The sequence below is a fragment of the Hyperolius riggenbachi genome, chromosome 1 (genome assembly GCF_040937935.1).
Source record: "Hyperolius riggenbachi isolate aHypRig1 chromosome 1, aHypRig1.pri, whole genome shotgun sequence".
NCBI classification, from domain to species: domain Eukaryota; kingdom Metazoa; phylum Chordata; class Amphibia; order Anura; family Hyperoliidae; genus Hyperolius; species Hyperolius riggenbachi.
This window is the reverse complement of record NC_090646.1, coordinates 135,566,784-135,592,580: the sequence shown is the minus strand read 5'-3', so window position 1 is coordinate 135,592,580 and position 25,797 is coordinate 135,566,784. Positions and strand designations below refer to the sequence as shown.

General features: G+C 45.5%; 2 protein-coding genes across 3 annotated transcripts in view; both read right to left on the bottom strand.

Moving 5' to 3' along the window:
- Nucleotides 1-4,153, bottom strand: part of LOC137566578 (multifunctional protein ADE2-like) — an 86,890-nt gene extending 82,737 nt beyond the window's left edge. The window contains exon 1 of one of the 2 annotated variants that reach the window (XM_068278603.1): nt 3,751-4,153. In XM_068278603.1, coding sequence (XP_068134704.1) covers nt 3,751-4,090 — 340 coding nt within the window. In that variant the 5' untranslated portion in view covers nt 4,091-4,153. The remainder of the gene's footprint in view (nt 1-3,750) is intronic. The other variant, XM_068278604.1, reaches the window with a different exon arrangement.
- A 12,323-nt stretch (nt 4,154-16,476) lies between these two features.
- The window catches only part of LOC137566551 (bifunctional phosphoribosylaminoimidazole carboxylase/phosphoribosylaminoimidazole succinocarboxamide synthetase-like), a 42,894-nt gene continuing 33,573 nt past the window's right edge, over nt 16,477-25,797 (bottom strand). The window contains exons 13-17 of the mRNA XM_068278602.1: nt 24,001-24,180; nt 22,430-22,537; nt 20,555-20,735; nt 18,572-18,727; nt 16,477-17,060 (exon numbers count right to left, since the gene is read on the bottom strand). Coding sequence (XP_068134703.1) covers nt 16,894-17,060; nt 18,572-18,727; nt 20,555-20,735; nt 22,430-22,537; nt 24,001-24,180 — 792 coding nt within the window. The 3' untranslated portion in view covers nt 16,477-16,893. The remainder of the gene's footprint in view (nt 17,061-18,571; nt 18,728-20,554; nt 20,736-22,429; nt 22,538-24,000; nt 24,181-25,797) is intronic.

Sequence of the window (25,797 nt, the reverse complement as noted above, 5' to 3'; positions counted from 1 at the left end):
ACCTATATATTTTATTTGCCCATTTGTCTCGGTTATTACACCATTTAAATTTTGTCCCTATCACAATGTATGGCACCAATATTTTATTTGGAAATAAAGGTGCATTTTTTCAGTTTTGCGTCCATCACTATTTACAAGCTTATAATTTAAAAAAAAACTTTTGTAATATACTGACTTCACATGTATATTTAAAAAGTTCAGACCCTTGGGTAACTATTTGTTTTTTTTTTAAATAATTTTTTTTTTTAACTTCCATTAAAAAATGTATTTGGGTAATTTTTGGTGTGGGAAATAAACAGTTAATTTAAAATGTAATAATGTGTGTTTTATGTGTCGAAAAATGTATGCAGATGTTGTTTTACTATTTGGCCACATTGAGATTTGTTTTTTTGGTCCTTCTTGCTTCCAGGAAGCGAGAAGAGGGCGGGAAACTTTTTTTTTTTTTCAGAAAGACCTCAGCCTCTGATGAGAGGCCTTCGGTTTTTCTGCCGGGGACATAGTTCAATGAATGGGAACCATGTAAGAAGTAGCAATCTGTCATTACCAACAGATTTTGGACAAGCCCATCTTCTCATAGGGGGTTCTCAGGGTTTTCTTTATATTTAAAAGCACTTAGTGAATGGTAGTTGCTCCTTCCAACTGCCAAAATAGTGGACAGCGAGCAGGGAGGCTGGCCAGCATCTTTGCATAAATCTTTTTTAGGGAATGTCTTTATAAAGAATAAAGGCCATGCTGAGAATCCCCTATGGACAGATGGACTAAACCAAAACCTGTCGGTAATGTCAGATTTCTGCTACCTGCTGTGAGTGACAGCAACATAGGAGAGTAGTAATTTATGGCTCATATTACTCTGGGAGAAATGTACTTCTTATTTGTATGTGTTTTAAATTTTAAGATTTTCATGACAGTTCCTCTTTAAGGAAATTCCAACACTATCCAAGATTACATGATGTCCTTCCTGGATGACATTGCCCATATTGCCTGGCTGTCCTGCTGATCCTCTGTCTCCCTTAGCCAGGGGCATAGCTACAAGAGAGCAGCCCCTGCGATTGCAGGGGGGCCCAGAGCTGTAAGGGGGCCCCAACTGCTACTTCACTCACAGGGCCTGTTCTAGACTCTTTGCTGCCTGAGGCAAACTTGTGAGGATGCGCCCCCCAAACCCCTCTCCCTCCCTGATTTGGAATGATCGCACAGCATCCGACAATATACTCTGCTTCATTGGCGTAACTACTGGGGATGCAACCCCATCGGCTGCAGGGGGGCCCGCCAGCCATGTGCGGGGGAAGCGCTGATGCCCCCTGATTGTGGGACCCCCCCCAGACAGGTGTGGAACTATTAGACGCCGCGCCAGTTCATTCCCCGCAGCCTGCAGTCTCCCGGGAGGCAGAGCAGGGCTACAGAAATACGGCGTCCGAAGCCCTGCACTGGAGACTATTTGTGTCTCCAGTTCAGGGCTTCGGTCTCCATCTTGTCATAGCCCTGCTCTCTGCCTGTCAATGCGGGTGATGTGCTGCTGGCGGATCGTCAGGGGATCTGCGCACCAGAGGCCGGCCGGGAGCGGAGACTTCTGCCAGGTGAGTGAATTTTTTTTTTTTTTTTTTCACAGGAACATTTTTTTCTGGTGACTGCTGCCCACATTGCAATTTTCTGGTGCCTGCTGCCCACATTACAATTTTCTGGTGCTTGCTGCCCACATTACAATTTTCTGGTGCCTGCTGCCCACATTGCAATTTTCTGGTGCCTGCTGCCCACATTGCAATTTTCTGGTGCCTGCTGCCCACATTGCAATTTTCTGGTGACTGTTGCCCACATTGCGATTTCCTGGTGATTTCTGTCCACATTGGGATTTTCTGGTGAATGCTGCCCACATTGGGATTTTCTGGTGACTGCTGCCCACATTGGGATTTTCTGGTGAATGCTGCCCACATTCCGAATTATTTTCTGATACTGCTGCCCACTTTATGATTGTTTTCTGGTGACTGCTGCCCACTTTACGATTATTTTATGGTGAAATTCTGCCCACTTTACGATTATTTTATAGTGAAATGCTGCCCAATGTACGATTAATTTCGGGTGAAATTCTGCCCAATTTACGATTTCTGGTGAAATGCCCAATTTATGATTAATTTCTGGTGAAACATTGCTGCATTATGATTATTGTATGGGGGGGGGGGGGGGACCCAGTGATTTCTAGTTACGCCCCTGCTCTGCTTCATTTAATGTTCTCACATGACATGCTGCAGCTCAGCACAATTGCACACTGGCTGGCTGTGAGTCTGTGACAACGGAAGGTACACACAGTACAAACGTGCTGGCCCTGAAATCTCTGCGCCTGATGCAAATGTTTCACCTTGCTTCATGAGAGAACCGGCCCTGTTCACACACTCCGATAAAGGGGTCCATGCTTCAGATCAGGTGTTTTTGTGGCTACACTTGTTATGGGTGTGAATATAATGAAGTCCACACTTGTTTTATAACCCTTGCAAGATGGATCCCCCCAATTGTGGGGGTCACCAGGGGTTGGCATGGGAAAGGGTATATGCATGTATCAATTGGACATGCTGAAAGGTATAGGGCCGACATGGTCGATTTGGTGCGCAGCGGTAATGACGTTCAATATCGGGACGAGCAGCGAACACACCGGAATCCCCGGGACTGTCCCCCCTAATGTAAAATGTGCCTCCTGGTGCAGTATATTTCACTTGTCCATGTCTGCGGCTAGCATGCACTTTGAAAAGCACTAGTGTAACTTATAGTATAAGGCAGTGATCTCACTGCAGCGATCGCCAGTGAATTCGCAAATTGCGATTGTGCAAAAAACACATTTGTGCTCAGTAAAAACTGGTGGGGGGGGGAATCACTCTGCAAAACACTATCGATTTTGCGAGCGTTTTGAAATCCCTAGTGTGAACGGGGCCACATGTATTGTATAGAAGCATGGAAATCGCTTCTAAAATCACCGAGGGCTAGATCACATTGTGTGCTTGCCGCGATTCGGCAGGCTAAATTTCTCGTGATTCCCGTTCAATAGATCGTCTCCTAAGGGCTCGTTCACATCTAAGCGGTAATCGTGCGATTCACGCTAATCGCTAAAGTGCTAGCATTTTTTAAAAATGCTAGTGCTATTTTAGTCTATGGCAGTGTTCACACTTGAGCGATTAGCGATAATCACGGGCGTTACGGGATTATCGCTAATCGCAAACGTGTTACATGCAGCATTTTTCCGGCGATTTTGGAGCGATCGCCATTCCCATATATAGAAATGCTAATCGTGATCGCTCAAAAAACACGAATTTGTACAGTGATTTTTCCGAACTTAAATCACAGAAAAATCACCCAACTTTATAAAGAATAAAGGCTACCGCAATTTGCTAGTGGTTAGCGATTTTAGGTGTGAACGAGCCCAAAGTGCTGCATGCAGCGCAATTGCGATTGATAACAATCTCTGCAGTGTGAATGTATCCATATGGATATTGGCAGCAGTGCTTTGCTGATCAGCAAAGCGCTGCAAAAGCGCTGCAAAAGCGCCAAGTGTGAACCAGCCCAAAAACACTACCACAAAAACGCTAGCAATTTTAGGATAGAGGCTTTGCATTTTGTAGTCACTCCCAGTACTGGGAGAAATGCTTGGCTGCAGTTTTCCCCTGTGGACACTAGATGGCCTCCGATGAACGCCTCTTCTCCCCCCAAGCTGTTTACGCTGCTGAGAGACTGAGCTGGTTAGTGCAGGAAGCGGCTGGCAGGCTGTACCTGGCTCTGCAGCGGTGACAGCGGCGTGCAGGGGGCGGGGCTCCTCCTCCTCGTTCTCTGCGCCCAGCAGGGCGTGCAGCTCGTCGTAGAAGGGGATCTTGTAGACGGGGGCCCGGGCGCTGCTCCGCACGGCGCGGTACTCGTACTTGAGGTTTTTGTACTTGGAGCGGCACTGCTTCCAGTCCCGGAAGATGCCCAGCTGCCGCATCCTCAGCGCGATGTACATGAAGAGCCCCTTGTTGCGCAGCGTGCCCTGTAGCTGCCGCCTGATACTCTCCTCCGACCAGAGGCTGATCAGCGCCCGCACCTCGGGCTCCGTCCACGGCGCTGCTCTCTCCATGGCCGCCCTGACAACCCGGCGCTTATTAGGGTTATTCAGGCAACTTCGGTTTCCAGGGAAACTAGACGGCTGTCTAATGAATGAGCCCGGCCTCCCGCACACAACAAACAAGCGTCTGAGCCGCTTGCAGCTGCTACTGCGGGGAGTGACTGGAGACTCCGCCAACCCAGTCGCTTCAATCAGTGCAAAATAAAGCAGCTCAGAGCAGTCACGTGATGGTGATCCATTGAAGGGTCTCCAGACAGCAGAGAGAAGGGCTGCTCTGGTTCCCAGGACTGCAGAATGCAATGTCTGGAGAGTCATGTGAACAATATCCCCTCATTGAGAGGAACGCTTTCACTGAAATAGAATAATGTGCTCCTCAGTTTAAAGGTAACTCCACCTTTATGCTTAGGAAGCAGCTGGCCATACACCTGTGGACATTACCCCTAAAAGGATACATCTAGCAACTAAAAATAAAACGTTTTATTCACCTGGGGCTTCCAGCCCATGAAAGCCTATACAAGTTGAAAAGTTTTTGACAGTCCCTAGACTTCAGGAGGGCTGCTTTTTGACTTGTGTGAGAGACTGGCAGGGACAGGAGTCAAATTACAGGCAAGTAGCCTCTGTGTGATGTGGGGCTGCAATTCTGAGAAGCTCTCTGCTCCTTCTCAGTCTCTCTCCACTCCTCCTCCTCTCTGGTCTAGTGCACGCCAAAATCACAATAGCAATCGCTAGCAATTTGTGAGTGTGATTTTGTGAATAGATTTTCAGAGCGATTTTTTTTTTAATGAATCGCTCCAAAAAATGCTTCATGCAGTGTGTTTGCGATGTTGAAAAAATCACAATGCTGCTGTGAGAACACAGTCATAGGGTAACCATTGCCAATCGCTTTTCAAATCACTGTCGATTTGAAAAACGCTCAGACACACTGTTGGTGGGCACCAGCTCTCCCTCATTCACCATTGTTTCCCCCAGTGCTGGGTGTCTGTGTCTTCATGTCATACAGGAAAGCTAAGTAAGGCTGCTTTCACAGTGGGACGTTGGACCAGGGCCGGCCTTAGGTTTCACAGCGCCCTGAGCAAAAACTGATTTTTTGCCCCCTCCCTTCATCCTCTTCCCACGTGCGTATACACACACGCATGCACGCACGTATACACACACACACAGGCCCATATGCAATTCCCCTTTTCTCCTGAGATATCTCCTAGGAAAGTGGTTCCCAACCTTTTTGACATTGTGACACATCACACCAAATGCTCAGATCTCTGTGACACGTATGTAAAATAGAAAAAATACTTTTAATAACCACAAATGGATGGAAGGAGTGCATTATCCTGAATATACTTAAAAATGAAGTAATGAAGGCTAGAACCTTTTAGGAATATTAATAAAAATAATCAGTGGGACAGTTGGCCGCCTACCCCCCATTTAGAATGATAGCACAGCACTGACAATTTGCACCACGCGTTATAGCCACAGTGCGGCTATCCCCCCAGACTCAGTATAGGTAGGTAGCCAGGTATAGGTGCCCCCAGTATAGGATCTCCTGTGTATGTTCCCTCAATATAGGTTGCCAAGCATAGGTGCCCCCAGTATAGGAAGTCAGTTGAAGGTCTCCATCCCCCCATAGGTAGCCAGCCGTTGGAGCCCTCAGTAAAGGTAGCCAGCTATAGGTGCCTCCAATATAGGAAATCAGGTGTAGGTGCCCTCAGTATAGGCAACCAGCTATAGGCGCCCCCTTGGAAGCCAGCGCCCTGAGCGACCGCTCCGGTCGCTCATATCAAAGGCTGGCTATGCGTTGGACTTCCACGTTACAGCAGCCCGTAACGCAGAACAACTCAGAAATGAAAAATCAATGGGCTGTTCACAGTGCACACGTTGCGTTGGAGTATAACGCTGCACGTTAAATGAAAGTGCAGCATGCTGTGCGTTATACTCGTAGTTAGCTGCGTTAGACTGTTTGTGCATGCTCAGTAATGTTTGTTTAGTTTTAAATTTGACGCATGCGTCGTTTCGTTCTATCAGTATGGAACGAAAATAGCACACCAAGAGACGCATAACGTGGCTCTTTATAACGTCCAACTTCAACACCACCATGCGTTGCGTTAGGGGCACATTGTGCCACCTTAACGTAGCCCCAAACGCAACGTCCTAATGTGAAAGCAGCCTAAAAGTGCAATTCTGGTAAGGGTGAGGGAGTGAGAACTGTTATGGAAGGAGGGATACCGAAACTTTGAAATTAGCATTAAGCGGCAGGAATCATGGTGCCAGGAGGAATATCAGTAAGAATGTGTCTGGTAAAGGGGGAGGGGATATCCGAGATGGAAGAGGGGCGTATTTGAGTGTTAGTAGAGATGGTGGCGAAGGGGAGGACACAAGTGGGGGGAAGGAATGAGGCTTTGGGAATTAAGGTGGCCATACATCTGTTGACTTGACAGCCGATCAACCAAACCGTTTTGATATCAAATCAGATAAAAATTTTGGGTGGAAATTGGTTGAATGTATCAATCTGAAATGTTGGGAAATCTCGGGCCAATGTGGTTGTCAGGTGCGATAATCACAGCATGCGATAACCACAAATGATACACAACGTAAGCCCTGGCCGTTGTCCCTCAAATGTATTATATGCCCCCCCCCCCCCACCTTCATGCCTGTACTTTACCTGTCACGCTATTCCTAGAGTGTTCTTTCTGTATTTCCGCATTGGCGCTCCACGTGACTACTGGCATATACGACATGGGGTGTGTGTGTGATGTCATTTGGGCTGGGGCTGCCATGATAATGGGCCTCTAGTTTGTGTCCCCCCCCCCCCCCCCCCCCCCCCAGGCCAAAAGGTCCCAGTCCTCCCCTGAACCGCCAGGTGGCATCATTGAATCATCTTTAACTAATTGGGAAAACACCTTCTTTGTTTTATTTTGTATAAAGTCTGTTCCCAAAACATCATGTGTTATCAGCTAGCTGAGACTAGAACACGTCAACAATCCTCCAGAATCATAACAATCTCACGAGAATGTTTTACTGTCTCATCTATCACTGGTAGAATACAGCTTTTAAATGTATTTCAAAGTATTAAATTATATAGGGTTTAACAATAACTATTTATTTCTTTAGAAGGGACTGTATTGATTATTAATATTTAGCTTAATAATATCTATGTGTAATAATTAAGAAAATGTACATATATAATTACTGCAGTAATGCGAGTTTTAACTTGTTCCCAGTCTTTACACAGAAGCATCTTTCAAATGTCAAGGGCACAGACAAACACACTAACATAAACAAAGATGTTCTGGCTTTTTGTAACTAGAATAATCCAATTATGAGTTTCACTGCCTGAAATATGCTATGTCACAGAGCAATATTTTAAAAAAGTACTCTAACTTTACAGTTTACAATGAAATTTTGCATAGAACATTAAAACGTAAAACCTACATATATGACTGCTTTTCCTGCATAAATAAAACCTCTAGAATTCTGACACTCCGCCCACTTTTTCTAAGCCTTAATTACTCAATGACCTTAGTTTGTGAGCTGTACGGTCTTTGGCATCAATAATTTGCTTTGAAATGAAACAAATCTGATTGGCTGTGGCTCCACCCCCTTTTCTGAATTTGAACCCCAGTCACCCAATAACCAACTGAACCAGGTTTGAGGCTTGTGCCATTAACAGTGCAAGAATAGCAGCAATTCAATATTCCTCTTGAAAATCAATAGGTGAATTTTGATTGGCTTTTGTAGGCTCCACCCACTTTCCTGAATATTAATTCCAGTCACCCAGTGACAAACTGTACAAAGTTTGAGAACCTTACCATTAACAGTGTAAGAATAGCTGCAGTTCACATTTTCCCAGTGAAATTTGTTTTTGTCTCCTCCCAATTTTTGGTTATGGGCAGGGGTGCTTGGATACCCCTTTTCAAAATCCGAATTGATCCGGATACCCAGATATCCGGATCGGATATCCGAATCCGAACTTTCAGATATCCGCGTTCATGTGGATATCCGACCGCATTATCCGGGCTAATTTGTATATCCGAATAGAAAAACCGGAAGTGGGCTTTAAATTGCTTTAAAAAGGGTTTTTAGGGTAAATGAGGCATGTATCATTATTATTTTTTAACCACTTAAAAATCGCAGGTTTTTTTCCCTTGAAAACCAAAACAATTTTCACATTTCAGCACTCCTCCCATTCATTCAGTGATAACTTTATTGTTACTTATCACACTGAAATTATCTATATATTGGTTTTTTTTTTTACACAAATTAGGCTTTCTTTGGGTGGTAGTTTTTGCTATGAATTATTTTATTTTTATGCATTGTAAAGGGAATAATAAGGGAAAAAAAAGATTTCTCAGTTTTCAGCTATTATAGTTTTAAAATAAAATGTGCTTCAATACATAAAACCCACACACTTTATTTGCCCATTTGTCCCAGTTATTACAATCTTTAAATTGTGTCCCTAGTACAATGTATGATGATAATATTTTAGCTGGAAATAAAGGAGCATTTTTCCGTTTAGGGATTTTTAATACTATTTCAGTTATTACAAGACTTTTTTTTTTTTTTTTTGCAAAATTAACAGTAATTTACTCTCATGACATCCATATTAGAAATGTCCCTAAGGTAACTATTTATGTAAAAAAAATTTAAATGATGTAATTTTTTTCATTTTTTTAAACAAGTGTTTTATTTCTGTAACTGTGGGGCAGGGATGGAAGGGGTTAAAAGTAATAAAATAATAAAAAATACATAAAATTTCTATGTAAAACAGTGTACTGGTATACTTAGGTGTATATTTACTTTTTGACCACAAGATGGTGCTACTGAGACCATGTTTCTATTAATAGTACATGAAAGAACAGGAAGTGTCAGGTCTGAGAACTTGTTGATGTTAACAAGCTCTCAGAGGATTGAGAAATGGGTGATTCTCACATCCCGATCACAGATGGAGGGGGGCTGCGATGGGGGAGCTAAAGAAAACGGCGTGGGGATCGTGCACGCATCGGTAAGATAACAGTACGCATATCTACCCCCCTGATCCGCACGTGAACTTAAAAGGGGTGTAGATATGCGTACCAAGGATCCTAAATGGTTAATGGAAACACTAATTGATGATGTGGGGACTTAAACCCCCCCCCCCCCCCCCCCAAAGAAAAAAAATGGCTGTCAATTAACATCAGGCCTAGGTTCCAGACAGCGGTCGTGCAGCCCACATTGTGTCAAAAGTCCAACCACACAACTGGTACATGACAGTTTTCAGCCCAGACACCTCCAAAAGATTACGCAGCAATTGTGTTTTGGCTTAAATATAGGTGGTATCAGCACAGCAGCAGTGGCCTGTGGCACCCTGGCGGTGGGAGCAGCAAAGGCAGCAGGAGCAGGGCAATGCAGCAGGTGTAACGTGTGCCAGGCGCATGCCGGACGTGGCACGTGTCACTTGGCATGTGCCAAGTGCCAGTCAGACAGCAGAGAAGACGACACTAGTGCACACTATCTGTCACACTGGCACTGCTCACAGCACAGCAGTTCTGTAGAAAGCTAACACAGTAGTTCTACTACTAGCTAGCACTGACTGCAGTACTACAGTACTAACTACACAATAACACAGTAATCCTCCTAATCCCTAACCTAACCTGTAGCTAGCTAATAGCTTTCCAGCAGGCAGCAGCTGGCCTGGTCTGTGCACAGCACACACAGACACATAGCAGCTGCAGCAGCCCTGAGCACACTATATACAGGGGGGCTGGCCAGTGTTCCTTTCTGTGATTGGGTGCCAGGGCCTAGGCTGGGAGCCTTCTGATTGGCTCAATGAGGTCAGGTGGGGCTGGCCAGGGTTCCCCTCTGTGATTGGTTGCTAGGACTTCTGCTGGGAGCCCTCTGATTGACTCCAGGACGTCATCTCCATAGTTATAGTATTTCGGATCCGGATATCCACGTTATGCACCCAAATATCAGCAGATGGCTATCCGGATTTCTACAGCAATCCGGTATCTGAATCCGAATCAGATAGTTGAAAAAAGTTCGGATATCCGGGTTACCCAGATATCCGGAACCCGGATGAGCACCACTGGTTATGGGGATAAAAAGTATCCTATATGTTATTCCAGGTAATGTACTGTGTGTGCCAAATTTCATTCAAATCCATTCAGCCACTGTTGTGTGATTGAGTAACAAACATCCAAATGTTCACATTTATAATATTAGTGAGATTGTATTTTCTGGCATATAAAATACTACTTTTTAACCCAGGAAAAACTTCTCAAAAGTCAGGGGTCGTCTTATAGGGCGGGTGCTGAAATTTTCGAGCTGGACTGGAGAATCTGCGGTTGCAGCATATGGTGGGAGGAGCTCAAAAACCTCCGCGGCCGCATCCCTGCTGTATGCGGCGACCGCATGAAAGCAGCAAGGGCGGTGCTGTACAAGTATGGTACAAGAAAATCCACTCACCAGGATTCATGGAAAGAAGTGACTTAACATGGTCCCGATGACAAGGTGAGGGGGCACCTCACTGGGAAGGTATAAGTGAAAGGCGGAGCATGCTACAGGCGTTCACGATGCCCCGGGTATGGAAAAAAGAGAGCAGCGCTGTGCCCAGAATAACATTCCTCTTTCACCAGTCTGGCCCTGCCCTTGTATTATATTACCGTACCTCCTTCTCTGCCTCTCAGATCTCGCTCCTGAGGACTGCAGTGAAGCAGCACAGGCGCGCATGTGTGAGATCTGAGAGGTAGAGAAGGAGGTAATAGTATACAAGGGCGGGCCAGACGGGTAAAAGAGGTGTGTTTGTGCTACCGCTCTGATAGTCTTGGAGACAGGGATAGCTAAACAATCTAAGCAGGCTTTGTATATGTTACGGCCAGAACCCGAAGTTTGGCCAGAACTAGAAGTGGCCGGCCACTTCGGGTTCTGGCCGGCCAATGTGCGAACTGGCCGCTGCGCTGCGGCCAATGTGAGAAATGCAACAATTCCTGTAAGGTTAATGTTATGTTGTGGCCGCAGCGCAGCGGGCAAATGTATCACATCTTACTTTATTCAATGAAATTAAGCCGCCCGGCTTTTTCTCTGCCTCTCTCCTCCCCCCCGCCTCTCTCCTTCTCTTATGGCCAGCCGGAGGGGACACGCGTGTCCCCGAGAGTCGTTCCTCGCGGCAGGAGAGCAGAGCGGGGAGGCTGCAGACATTGCTTCTGCCAGCACCCGCTCTGCAAGAACGGCAGGATTCCCCTGCCGCGACGAACGACTCTGGAGGGGACACGCGTGTCCCCGCCCGGCTGCCCATAGGAGAGCGAGAGAGGCGGGGGGAGGAGGAGAGAGAGGCGGGGGGGAGGAGAGAGGCAGAGAAAAAGCCGGGCTGCTTAATTTCATTGAATAAAGTAAGATGTGATACATTTGCCCGCTGCGCTGCGGCCACAACATAACATTAACCTTACAGGAATTGTTGCATTTCTCACATTGGCCGCAGCGCAGCGGCCAGTTCGCACATTGGCCGGCCAGAACCCGAAGTGGCCGGCCACTTCTAGTTCTGGCCAAACTTCGGGTTCTGGCCGTAACACATACAACAAACAGCCAATTGTCAGTAACATGCACTTGCCATGTTTGGTTGGTTGTTGTATACTGGGTACTGCATACAGTGAAGCACCAGTATTTGTACCTGTTTTAATACAGTACTAGCGACCTTAGCCTGTTTAAAAATGGGCTCTAAGTCTGTTTCTAATCGCCGCAAGTCAGTGCGCATGCGCGTGCACCCGTCCGCCCGCGCACACGCCCGCCTGGCTAACTGGCCCCATCCTCCTGTCCCAACGGCTGTCCGTGCTGCGTACATGCGCAGTAGCAAGGACACAGGGACAGGAGTATGCAGGGACAGTTAAGTTTTATTATATAGGATAGCACCAGTACATACGATACAGTATACAAATGTCTATCAATCAAGAGAGGTAGTCTTATACTGCGAGTATATCCCCAAATTTATATTTTAACTGGAAAAGTTGGAGGTCATCTTATAAGCCGGAAACATATTGTACATAGATACTCAACAAGATAACCTTGGGGACGAGGCTGAATATCCTATGCCTAAAGCAACTTAGGTTCTGACTAAAGAGGGAAAGGGTCAAAGGGAACCCTAACCCTGGCACCTAAAAAAAAGTTTCACTTACCCGGGGCTTCCCCAAGCCCCATGCAACCGTCCTGTGCCCTTGCTGCTCCTCGAGTGTCCTCAGGTCCCCGTTGTTCTTTAGTTTTCCCCGGCTACGCGTATTCTCTGCCTTGCCAGCGTCAAGCGCGTCCTGCGCAGGGGTACTGCACCTGCGTAAGACGTGCTTGACGACGGCAAGACGGAGAAGAATGCGCAACTAACGCGCAGCGGGGACCAGAGGACACTCAAGGAGCAGCGAGGGCAAAGGATGGCTGCAGGGGGCTTGGGGAAGCCCCGGGTAAGTGAAACTTTATTTATTTTTTTAGGTGCCAGGGTTAAGGTTACCTTTAAAAGTCTGTGGGTTTTTATTGCTGTTTGTGCCCTACTGGAATTTTTTTCTCTTTTCTGTCAAGGCAACCTCAAACATTGAGATGGAAAATGGAGAGGCAGGACGTAAAAAAAACAAGTTTTATAATTTTGTTTGAATAGAAAAAAAATCTTATGATCAAAAGCTAATGTTTCATCCTGCCCAGGGTTCTTATACAGTACAATCTCATAATATACTTCTGGGGACCAGAAAAAGTGGTTTACAATATCAGAAGTTTACTGTAACGTTTGCGGAATCGTTTTCGTGGTCAGCGCACAAAATGTGCGCTGACACAGCGGAAACCCTCCACAACCGTATAATTAAGTGAACCCAGGCTAGGTGCAATGCACTAGCAGAGGGCAATTCCCACCGGCAGATGGCACTGTGGAGTGCAGACGAGCACAGCCTCCGCACGGCCACAGATGTCAGATTGGAATTGTACAGATCTAAGGCAAGCCCTTAAAGCACAGATACAGGATGAATGTGTGCCCACCAATCTAGTCGCCACCCAGCGACGGTGAACACACATCAGCAGAAACAAAAGCAAGAACGCAATCGCAAAGAATGGCGATTGCCAACAGACACCAGACAGAAAAGGACAGAGCACGAGAGGAGCAAAGGCGCTGTGCTGTAAACAACAATGAGAAAATAATGAAAACAACAAACGCTAGCTAAACGCGAACACCGCACTCATTCGCAACAGCGAACACGTTTACGGCGCGGTCTCCACACAAAAAGCACGACAGAGACAAGCACGCCACCCTGACTAACCAATGACAGACAAACACAAAAAGAGAGAACGTGAACGCTTGCTAAACGGTTACCTCACCAAGCCTACAGCAAGCGTTCGTAACAGACAAGACAGACAAACGAAAAACAGGAATATGAGAGACAAGATCCACCGCTCTTCCGCCAGAGCGAGTGCGATCCGGGTTCAGGGACAGGATAGGAAAGAGCCACTGCTCTTTCCGCCAGAGCGAGTGTGATCCGGGTACAGAAACAGGATCACAGATCAGAAGGATCCACAGCCACTGCCGCTAGGGGCTAGTGCGATCCAAGCAAGACAGACAAATGAGGTAGCCAGTAGCAACCACTGCTCCAGCTTACACTCCAAGAACATAGATCAGAAGGATCCACAGCCGCTACCGCTAGAGGCTAGTGCGATCCAAACAAGACAGACAGATGAACAGAAGGGGCTACCAGTAGCAACCGCTGCTCTGGTTAGCGCCCCCAGACAGACAGAACGATTTCCTGACGACCACCGCTGGCGACAGGACAATTGCAGCAGAGAGGCAACACAGACAAAACAGATAAGCAAGCTAACTGCACTAGAGGAGCTGCCTAGTGCAGTCCCAAGAATTACTCTAAGATAACTTTAACAAACCAACAGGGAAGGCTAACACTCAAGGAGTGTTTCTCAGTAACAAACCATGAAAGCATGACCAGCAAAGGATTCTGGGAAAACATGGCTTTTATACTGCCAGCCTTCAAAGGAGGCAGCTAGGTGATTTGCATAACAAATGTATGCAAATTCCTCAGCAGCAGAGCAGGTCAGAAACTTGCAAAGGAAAGACAGGTCTCTCTTCCAGAGACCTGCAGCCCACAGACTAGAGGAATGGTCAAACAGCTGTCTGCCTGTGCAGCCAGCTGAGCGGATCATTACATTTACTACTGTATATCAGAAATTGTCCTAGAAATGGCCCAGCATGCCCCTGGTACATTCTCTGCTGCAAATAACCAACTCTGTCCTCCCTTTGGAGATACAGTACAAGCACTTGCACATTTGGTGGACTACAAGGTTAAAGAGGACCTCCATACAAAAAATAAAAATCCATCAGCACTGCTGTAAAAAAAGTTATATTTACCTCCGGAGTCTTGTCCCACGGAGCCGCCCGAAGACCCCGCATAACTACACTTCTGCCGCTTGGCCCAGTCTCCCCTCTACTCTGAGAAAAACGCCCAGCAATTTAATGCAGTAAATAGTTTGGCGTTTTTTGCAGAGGGGAGGTGGGCCAAGTAGCAGAAGTGTAGTGATTTGAGCAGAAGCGGAGTATTTGGGGTGGCTTCCTGGGACAAGACTCCGGAGGCAATTATAACTTTTCATTACAGCAGCGCTGACGGATTTTTATTTTTCGTATGGAGGTCTTCTTTAAAGGGAAGGTTCAGGGAGGGTGGGTAAAAAATAAAAATCAATTTCCACTTACCTGGGGCTTCCTCCAGCCCGTGGCAGGCAGGAGGTGCCCTCGCCGCCGCTCCGCAGGCTCCCGGTGGCCGACCCGACCTGGCCAGCTGCCAGGTCGGGCTCTTCTGCGCTCCAAGGCCCGGAACTTCTGCGTCCCACGCCGGCGCACTGACGTCATCGGACGTCCTCCGGGCTGTTCTGCGCCTGCGCAGCACAGCCAGGCGGACGTCCGATGACGTCAGCACGCCGGCGTGGGACGCAGAAGTTCCGGGCCTTGGAGCGCAGAAGAGCCCGACCTGGCAGCCGGCCTGGCCAGGTCGGGTCGGCCACCGGGAGCCTGCGGAGCAGCGGCGAGGGCACCTCCTGCCTGCCACGGGCTGGAGGAAGCCCCAGGTAAGTGGAAATTTATTTTTATTTGTTACCCACCCTCCCTGAACCTTCCCTTTAAGTATACCTTAGGGCTGCATAGCCAGGCTGGACAAATTGCTGGTACAGTATCCAAGGCTGCTTAAAAATTGCAGCCGTCACTGAATAGAGGCACCACTCTCTTCCTGTGAGTGGGAGTGTGAGACTTGCAGCACAGGTCCTGCAAAACTGTCTGCTCACACTTGAGCCAAGCATGGACCCTCTCTTCAAATTACAGCTAATCGTAAGCCACTCGCATCTGTAATGCCTCCATTGGCTAGACTTAGTACTCTACCTAGTTTTGCAGCGAATCGGCCCGCTCTGATCTTCACAAGAGAAAGTAGCCTGTGCTGCACTCCACACGCTACTAGGAGCATCATCTCTAACAAGGGAAGAGATACCCCGGAGTGCATAAAATCCCGTGGGAGGACAGGGACTATAATTTTATTGGTGATTACAATGTGGAAGTGGTAATGATGCATCCTCTTGTTTACGGTCACATTATTCCTTATTTTCCCCAGGCTGCTTATTTGTACAGTATATCCAGCTCCGATGCCATTCTTCTTGTCTTACAAACATTATCAGGTATCGACTCACTAGCAACCAGCCTGAAGAGAGCAGCTGAACATGGGTTTAATACTGACATATGACGCATGTACCGCCCACTGCTTACTATGTCCAGAGTCAGCGTCACGTAGGGGCCAAAAGACATGTTTACTATAACAGAAGTTTTATTACATCTGGATTTACTATACCAGGCATTGTTCCCATAGACTTATAGCGGAGATTGGCTGGGATCTGGAGAGGTTGTTTACTATACCAGAGTTTATTATAGTGAAATTATACCGAACACACACACACATACATATACACATATATATATATATATATATATATATATACACATACGGGCTGCAGCACACAACAGGAAAACAGTGACAGGGGCTCTTGGTTACGCTTTCACGCGTTTAAGCTCACCAACTGCGCCAAAGTGTCCCCAATCTGGTGAGTCCTACTCTAACCAGGTAAAAACGCTGATAAAAAAAAGTAGCATTTTGCCTGTTAAGAGTAGGACTTAAAGCACAACCAAGAGCCCCGTCACTGTTTTCTGGTTGTGTGCTGCAGCCCCTCTGTATTTATATATTTCTTATGGAGACTGGGGTTCTCCAGGCTGCGTGCATGCTTTGCATAGTAACACGCACGCACGCACGCACGCACGCACGCACACACACACACACACACTTCTCATACAGGAAATCATACAGGAAATCATACAGGAAATAACTGCTCTGGAATAAGGAGTAGAGGCATAAAATAAAATCATATGCAATATCAAAGTATATTTTATTGAGGTAGTTTACAATGTTTCTGATGACCAGGGCCATATACAATAACCAAATATCATGGTAAAATGCTGCAGATTCCTTCTGCACTTCCTTTGTCTTTCCTTTTCGCTGAGGAAGTTATCCACAAACCAACAGGAAGAGCAGGAATAGTTTTAAAATAGAACTGGCCACCAGCATAAAAACAAACCTTATTCATGTCCACTTCGTGCTCAAGATCAACAGTTTACTTTTGTTCCCCCCTAAGTAATTTGGGAAGTCTGTCCAACTGGGAAAATTACCAAATGTCTCATCGATTGGAATACAACTTCATATTCATCGGCTGTTGTTGGGTGTGAGTTATACTTGGTCATACTGGTCCCCTGCAGGCCACTTAGTCCAGGTAGTGGGAGAATGCGGTTATACATTGCATTGTCTTAATTTTACATCGGCCTGTTTCATGGCAATCCACTTGTTAAGGGAGCTAGTCCGTAGCTTTGACCACAGTAAGTGGCTGCTTAATCCTAAAATGTGAGCGGCAAACTGAGCAGCTGCCTCAGGGGATAACACTGTAGAAAATCCAAGACCTTAAAACAGATGAAAAATAAAAACGTGGTTATAAATATAAAGTCAGCAGGCCTATACCAGTAAGCTGCTAATAACTGTGTCATCAGGGACGGACTTGTACATTTTACCGCCCAAGGCCTCCTATCACCTATAGAGTAAATTTGGCGCAGAACTCCAGCTTGGCGGGAGAATCGGTGGCAGTAATTTGGGCCTTGGGGTTCGGCTAACAAATAGGTGAACTGTAAATAGCAACAGCGGGGGTCATTAGACACTGCCTGGGCAAAGTTTCTGCTACGGAGTAGCTGATCTGGACTTCAGATAATGGCAGAGAGCAGCGACAGGGGTCACTAAGCAACATATGGAGTAAGAACGTTTTTACCCCATTTTTTAGGAGGGATTCTTAACAGTAAGAGTGGTTAAAATGTGAATATTTCACCTCATGAAGCAGTTATGGCAAACGCTCTGTGTTTAGGGGGCTTGGATGCTTTCTTTGCATTGAAAGACATCCATGGCTATACTTGCTAGTTAACGATGTAACTAGAACTAGATTACAGTGGATGTATGACTATTGTAGGGGTTAGATTGTGAGCCCCTCTGAGGGACAGTTAGTGGCAATATTATATACGCTGTAAAGTGCTGCAGAAGATGTCAGCTCTTTATAAATACTAAATGATGATAATATTCTGGGACAGAAGATGTTACACTTGAAGATGTTTAAAGCCACAAAGACACTCCAGACTGAACTCGGCCAAGAATGCTTTTAATGCAATTGATCATACAAGTATCCAAACAGCAGTCCTGTCTACAGTAATTTTTTCACTGTGCCTGAAAATTTCACCTTCATTGCACAGCAGCAGGGATGTGTGATCAGTGAGAGAGATACCTACCCTCTGTCAGCTGTAGGGATGTGTGATCAGTGAGAGAGATACCTACCCTCTGTCATCTGTAGGGATGTGTGATCAGTGAGAGAGATACCTACCAACTGTCATCTGTAGGGATGTGTGATCAGTGAGATAGATACCTACCCTCTGTCATCTGTAGGGATGTGTGATCAGTGAGAGAGCTACCTACCCTCTGTCATCTGTAGGGATGTGTGATCAGTGAGAGAGATACCTATCCTTTGTCATCTGTAGGGATGTGTGATCAGTGAGAGAGCTACCTACCCTCTGTCATCTGTAGGGATGTGTGATCAGTGAGAGAGATACCTACCAACTGTCATCTGTAGGGATGTGTGATCAGTGAGAAAGATACCTACCCTTTGTCATCTGTAGGGGTGTGTGATCAGTGAGAGAGATACCTACTCTCTGTCATCTGTAGGGATGTGTGATCAGTGAGAGAGATACCTACCCTTTGTCATCTGTAGGGATGTGTGATCAGCTTGAGAGAGACACCTACCCTGTTATCTGTAAGGATGTGTCATCAGCGAGAGAGATACCTACCCTCTGTCAGCTGTAGGGATGTGTGATCAGTGAGAGAGATACCTACCCTCTGTCATCTGTAGGGATGTGTAATCAGTGAGTGAGATACCTACCCTCTGTCATCTGGACGGCCCAGACATCCTGAGCATTCCACTCCGCAGTGACAGCAGGACAGTTAATGACGGGGTAAGTGGTGTTTGCAGACAGGATAGATGCTAAACTGTTGCTTCTACCAGTGACTGTAATGAAGACAGTGGGAATACCATCACCTGGAAAAACACAGGAAAAAAAAAAAAAGTCAAACATTTTATTAAACTATCTAAATAATAAAACCGGTTTAGGTTGTGCTACAACTGGAAAAGAATAGCTGCCGAAATAAAGGAGAACCTGTTATGGAGCCAGACAATTGTTATCCTACGGTTTCAAATGAGATCCGATTCTTAATCTTAATTCTAAAGTTTAAAAAAAACAGCACAGAAATAGACTAGACTAAAGGTGCCCATACATCAGCCGATTTATCTCATCGGCGGTCAGCTACTTAAACTCCCTCCACATACTTCCATCGGTGCAAGCCCTAACGAACGGTGGAACAAGCCGGGCCACGGCCGAACAGTCGACCGAACCACCCAGCCCACAAGATTAACCGCTGGTCATCTCGGGATCAATTAACGGACTAGAATGCTATATAATGTAATGTAATGCAATTGATTGCTTCTGCTGTTGCTGACATTGATCCATTTCTCTATTATTTCTCTATTATATGTCCCCTTTATATGTCTTTCTCCCGAGCTATATGTATGTGCCAAAAATAATTCCGGGCATGACCAATCATGCTTGGCGAAATAAACGATTCTGATTCTGATGTATAAGCAGATCGACATAGAGACAGATCTCTCTCCCCTGTTGCATGATCATATACTGAAGGCCACGCCCATGTTACTCCGACAACCTCGTGTATGTGGATAGCAGACGAAGCCAGGGGTGGACACGGACAGTTAAAGTATACTGCACCAGAGGGGGGTATGTGTTACATTTTACATTGGGGGGGGGGGGGCGGGCGGCACATAGCCGGGGGGGGGGGGGGGGGGACGTTGCTTGTCCAGATATTGCATGCCATTACTGCCGCTCACATGATTGAGCATGTCTGCCCTACATCTTGCAGCATGTCCCATTGGACATGCTCTTGGCGGCACCAATTTTCATTCTTTAATATTAAAATGGGATGGTCGATCGGCCGCCATGTCGCCTGATGTACGGCCACCTTAAGCAGCACAGAAAATCAGACTACGGCTTGGTGTAATACTAACCTGAATCTTGCCTCAATATCACTCACCCTGAGCTGTGATTTGCACCAGGACACACTGATAAGTCACTGCTCCACAGGGACAGATGATCTGCTCAGTGAACTAGAAGGTGGTCCTTTCTAACCCCTTACCAGTTCACTAAATGCTGCTCTAACATGCAATCCTGCTGTCTCCCAGAGCATGCTGCTAGAAATTATATCAATCAGGTAGATCACAACCTATCTTCTTAAGTAAATTCCCGACAGAGCTAATTTCAATAAATTTGCTCACAACTAATAATTTAAAGCAAACTTAAACTTGTTCAAAAAAGATGACTTTTACTTATTTATGGCATCTTCCGCCCCCCCCCCCCATAGTCCTTGAGGCCTCTCAGTGTCTTTAGGGTCTCTGTTGTGCTACTGTCCCATGTCAATCTCCAACCCACCTTGGTTACAGGCTACCGCGCAAGCTCAGTCCCGTCCACGAGCCTCCATCAATTGCACTCCTGACGATCCATTCTGTGTATGTGCGGACAATTCTTTTGAGAGCCGCTCATGCGCAGAATGCTCTCTATGGAGCCTGATTGTTTTAGGCACACAGTTAAGACAACACATGTGCAGTAGCCCTCGACCAACCCAGGTCAGAGATTTTTCTGAGGGGGACCCTGAACACCTTGAAAAGCCTCAAAGACTACCAAGGGCTGGTAGGAGCCCCAGTTGAGTAGAAGTCAATAGTTTTTTGCGCAGTTGAGGTGTTTTTCTAAAGATAGATTCTACTTTGGTGAATACCCACTTGCATAGAGTAATGCAGTACCTTCATAATGTGATTTTATATCCAAGGTTTCCTCTGGTCCTGTGTATGCAGATGTCACCCTCACCTCGCATGGGATATTATAGATGCCACATGCCACTTTGATCTTCTCACAGTGTCCAAAATACAAGAGTGACTCTGTCAGAACAACCACCTTACATTCACTCCCGTGGCCCATCCAGCGCTGCAAAGAAATGTGCCAAGTTATTGAAATGATCCACATTCTCACACACACACACTGCTAGGATGCCTGAATGTGTTGTCAGATCACTGAGCTATGGGCATTAAACATCTCTGGGCCAAAGACTTGTGTCAGTTTTTTATATACTCTAATGCATTGTGTAAAACTGTGGTGCTACAAAGCTAGCAAATAAGCATCTACTGTACAAAAACACCCTCATCTTCAATAAACTTTTATTAAAGGGTCTAAACTGAAAACAGGCTTCTGCCCACTGCAAATAGCTTTACCTGTTCATGTGTCTGGGCCATAGAGTGGAAGGGGAAACTGCCTGTTTGTGATGGAAGTTGTTCTATTAAATCTGCATAGTTACAAATTAACAGCTGCAGTTGCTGCTAGTATCAACTGGATTGTTATTTTTTTCACACTGGCAGGAACTTATAGTTGCCAAGACTTGAGATGTAGCCAAACTGAAATCGTGTCACCTCAGTAACATTACCGGGGACTTGTTTTATATCCTGCTACAAACCCGCTGCTACAAAGCAGCTGCCATCTACACCGAATAACATTAGCAGTAACTGCAGATGGCAATCTGTAGCTGCTACAAATCGCTCTATGCCACACAGCCCTACAGGTACCCATACGCTATGCACTTTTTATAAATGACAACCCAACAAAAATTATAAAAATATACATAATGTTCTTTTGATCAAAATTTAAAGGGACCCTGTGCAGATGCCATGGGTATGCATATAAGCATACCCACGGCTATTTGGTACAAAGAAGACACTCATCGGCCCCTTATGTAAGGTCTCCTGCTTCCGGGCTGGCCGCTATAAATTCCGGCGACTCTAAATAAAGTCGCTCTTTGCCCTGGAACAGGAAGCCTGCGAGTCCTCTCTGTGCATGCGCTGGCTTACATGCTTCTTCTCCTTCCCTCGGCCGCGCCTCATATCGCTGTTCACTAGCGGAGGGGAGGAAGAAGCCAGGAAGCCTGTGCATGCGCAGAGAGGACCTGCAGGCTTCCTGTTCTGCGGCACAGTGTGACTTTATGTCAGAGTCGCCGGTTACTATGTAATTTATAGTAGCCAGCCCGGGAGAAGGAGACCTCACATAAGGGGCAGGTAAGTGTCTCCTCTTTACCAAATAGCTGTGGGTATGCTTATATGCATACCCACGGCCTCTGCTCGGGGTCCCTTTTATTGTTTTAATCAATCAAACATTAGCCTTACACATGCACAATTACTATCGCCTGCAGAGATCAGGATTTGATCCTTCGGGAAACAGTTCAGGGCCAAATGCTGTACACATGCGTTGCTAACCTACAGACTAGTGACATGATCTGTTGCTAGAGGGGGAAGGGGACGGCAGAGCACATAACAGAGCGGCTTTGAGTAATGTGAGGTGAATAGAGGAATAGGCTTGTTCTGCAGTCATGCTAGACTGACCCACATGGCCAAGAACCATCTACAGTAGTCAGTCTGAAGCTCTACTGTAAAGTAGCTTATGGGTACCTTTAGGTATAGTAAGGCCGATTAATTAATACAGTTGCAGAGAAAACTGGAGCAACCAATTAGGTTTCAGCTGTTAAATGAAACAAGCATTATGACTTGTTGCTCTGGGCAACTGCTCCACTTCAGCTTCAGTTTTCTTTGTACCTGTCTGCGAGTGTCACTCTATGCCAGCGTCAAAAGTCTTACCTCATTTTGCTGACCACAGGCTTCCAAATCACACTGGGGATGGGAATCATAGCTGATCACATCGGCCAGGACAATTTCTTTTTTGTTAGCATCCACCCCAAACTTAACCTAATGTAAAAATGGTGCAGAATAAAACAGTAATTTTGAATTCACTTGACAGTTGAAACACATAAAAAACAAACAATATAAACACTGAGTAAGAGGTTCTCCAACAACCTCCTCTTAACCACCCAACCCAACGCATCTCGCACTCCCAGGACTTCACTAGAGCTGCCCCCATCCTGTGGAACTCTCTCCCACTGCCCATCAGGCTCGCTCCCACCTTCAACACCTTCAAAAAAGCACTCAAAACTCACTTCTTCAAGGAGGCCTACATCAACTCAACACTGCCCTAATCCTTTCTGCCAATAACTTCTTGCGGCACCTCCTCCTTTCGTGTAACCAACCCCTCCCTCTAGATTGTAAGCCTTTGGCAGTGCCCTCTCCCCTTGTGTATCATACTTGACTGTGTGCACTTTACCCAGAATTATGGAACTTGTATTTTTACCACTACCACTCCAGTTTATGATCTGGCACTGTACTACTATCTGCATTGCGTTGTGTATCTTATTGCTATTACCTGTATTGTTGTATCTATTGTCTATTACCTGTATTGTTCTGTCACCCCTGTTATCATTGTCTGTAATCCTATTTATTGTATAGTGCTGCGTAATATGTTGGCGCTATATAAATCTAATAAATAATAATAATAATAATAAGAGAGAAACACATTAAAGAGGAACTGTAACAACACAAAGTAGAATGTAGTAAACATACAGTATTCAGGCTACCCACTTTTACATTAATTATCCTGATGTCAGCATCAGAAATACTTCCTATATCTAGATGTGGCTGTATATTGGTATGTAACCCGATCGTCCCAGTGATGTCACAGCCTTAGCTATGCAGAATTCTCCTCCCAAAGCATTCCGGGAGACCATTATTTTAAGCTGCACTCATACTGATATACCTACCATTATGAGCTGCACACATACTGATATACCTGAAATTATGAGCTGCACACATACTGATATACCTCCCATTATGAGCTGCACACATACTGATATACCTACCATTATGAGCTGCACACATACTGATATACCTACCATTATGAGCTGCACACATACTGATATACCTGCCATTATGAGCTGCACACATACTGTATACCTACCATTATGAGCTGCACACATACTGTATACCTACCATTATGAGCTGCACACATACTGATATACCTGCCATTATGAGCTGCACACATACTGATATACCTGCCATTATGAGCTGCACACATACTGATATACCTGCCATTATGAGCTGCACACATACTGATATACCTGCCATTATGAGCTGCACACATACTGATATACCTACCATTATGAGCTGCACACATACTGATATACCTGCCATTATGAGCTGCACACATACTGTATACCTACCATTATGAGCTGCACACATACTGTATACCTACCATTATGAGCTGCACACATACTGTACTGTATATCCATTACTATGAGCTGCACACATTGTATACCTACCTTTAAATTTACAAGCACAATGTTTTTAGCCAGGCAAGCCTTTTCTAAAATCTCAAGCATGGCCACAATGCTGCGATTCATGATATCTATTTCTGACTGGCCCACCACCAGCCCAGCACAGGTAATTCTTCCAACAACTAGTTGCTCGACTGAAAGCCCAAGATAACGGTTTTCTTCCTTCTGAAGGACACAGGACACAAATAATGCTCCATTACTGGCAGAACACTGTAGACACTTAAATAGCAGTACATATGTCGGCACATTAAACCTTAAAGAAAACCTGTAGGGGAAAAAAACAAAACAACAACAACAACAAAAAAAACTTTCAAAGACAGATTGACCTCCACCCAAGCAAGATCTCATTCAACTCCTCCTGTAGCACTTAAGAGCTGGTACCTCCAAGTTTGTTCATAAATGCAACTGTTGTGACATTATCTGACTGAACTAGAATATGTGACTGATGGAATACCTTCGCTGCCGCTATCAGAGCTAACTTCATTGTTCTTAATCTTTAAAAATTGGAGGACTGCTGAGGCTCCAGCATGGACCACTTCGCCTGAAAGGTTTTGTGACCCAGAAGAGCCCCCCATCGCCACGATCTTGCATCTGTGGTAAGAATATTCTGAGCCGGCTCCTTCCAGAGTCTGCCCCATTTGATTCCTCTAGCCACCGCTGAAGAGACATTACTACCAGTGGCAGAATGGCCACTCTGAACTCCAGTGATTGAACTTGAAGTCCACCATTTAACTGTCCAGAAGGAATTTAAGACTTTCGAGATGCATGAGTGCCCATGGAATTGGCACCATTGTTGATTACATGAGACCCAATACACATGGACACTACTCAGAGAGGCCGACTGGCTTCCTACTGTAAGGACCACACTGCCGAGGTTAACTTTTGAACCATCTCCAGGGGAAGAAAAAGCATTTGGAGTCATCAAGTCTATAAATATCATCAAAAACAAGCTTTTTGACCGAATACCAGGGATGATTTATCCAGGTTTTTTGATCCAACCTAGCGACTGCAGATGTTGGGATGCCACCTCTAGGCGATTTCATACACTTCCCAGAGATTTGCCCAGAAACAACAACAGGTGCATGGTACATGGGGATATTTATAAAAAAAATTGGTAAATACAGAAAAAAATGTCCTCAAATGTAGAAGATTTGTCACCACTGAGCAGTCATTATCTGGGAAATATTTGAGGGAAATGCAGCATTTGCTGCTTTCCAAATACTGCAAAAGACAACTTAAACTGAGATTTCAAATGAAAACATAATTAAGTTTGTATTATGGCCAATGATTTTTGGAAATGTTAACTTTGCCAGCCGATAACGATGGAAGGCACAGTACTAAAGCAAACCTGTACTGAAAATAAACCGATGAGATAAACCATTGCATATATCATCCTACTCCTAAATATGACTTTTTTAGAATCCCACTTTTATTTTCTGTTAAAAAGCTAAAAAAGTATGGTAAGTTTGAAGTTTTATTGTCTGAGGTGAATGACAGTTTTTTTTACATAGTCTGACTCAGTTCACAGCCAAAATCTATGAACCATTGACCTTTTGTATCTATTCCCTGCTGAGCAAGCGATTTATGGCTGTAATTGGTTATCAGTGAGGGTTGCTACAGACCAGTGATAGGAAAACTTGGCAAAAGTCCCACAATGCATTTGCCTTTATGAATCATGACTGTGGCTGTCAGGCTACTGCAATGCATTGTGGGACTTTTAGTTCCGTAACATCTGGAGAACCAAGTTTGCCTATCACTTCTATAGACCATCCATCTAGAGAG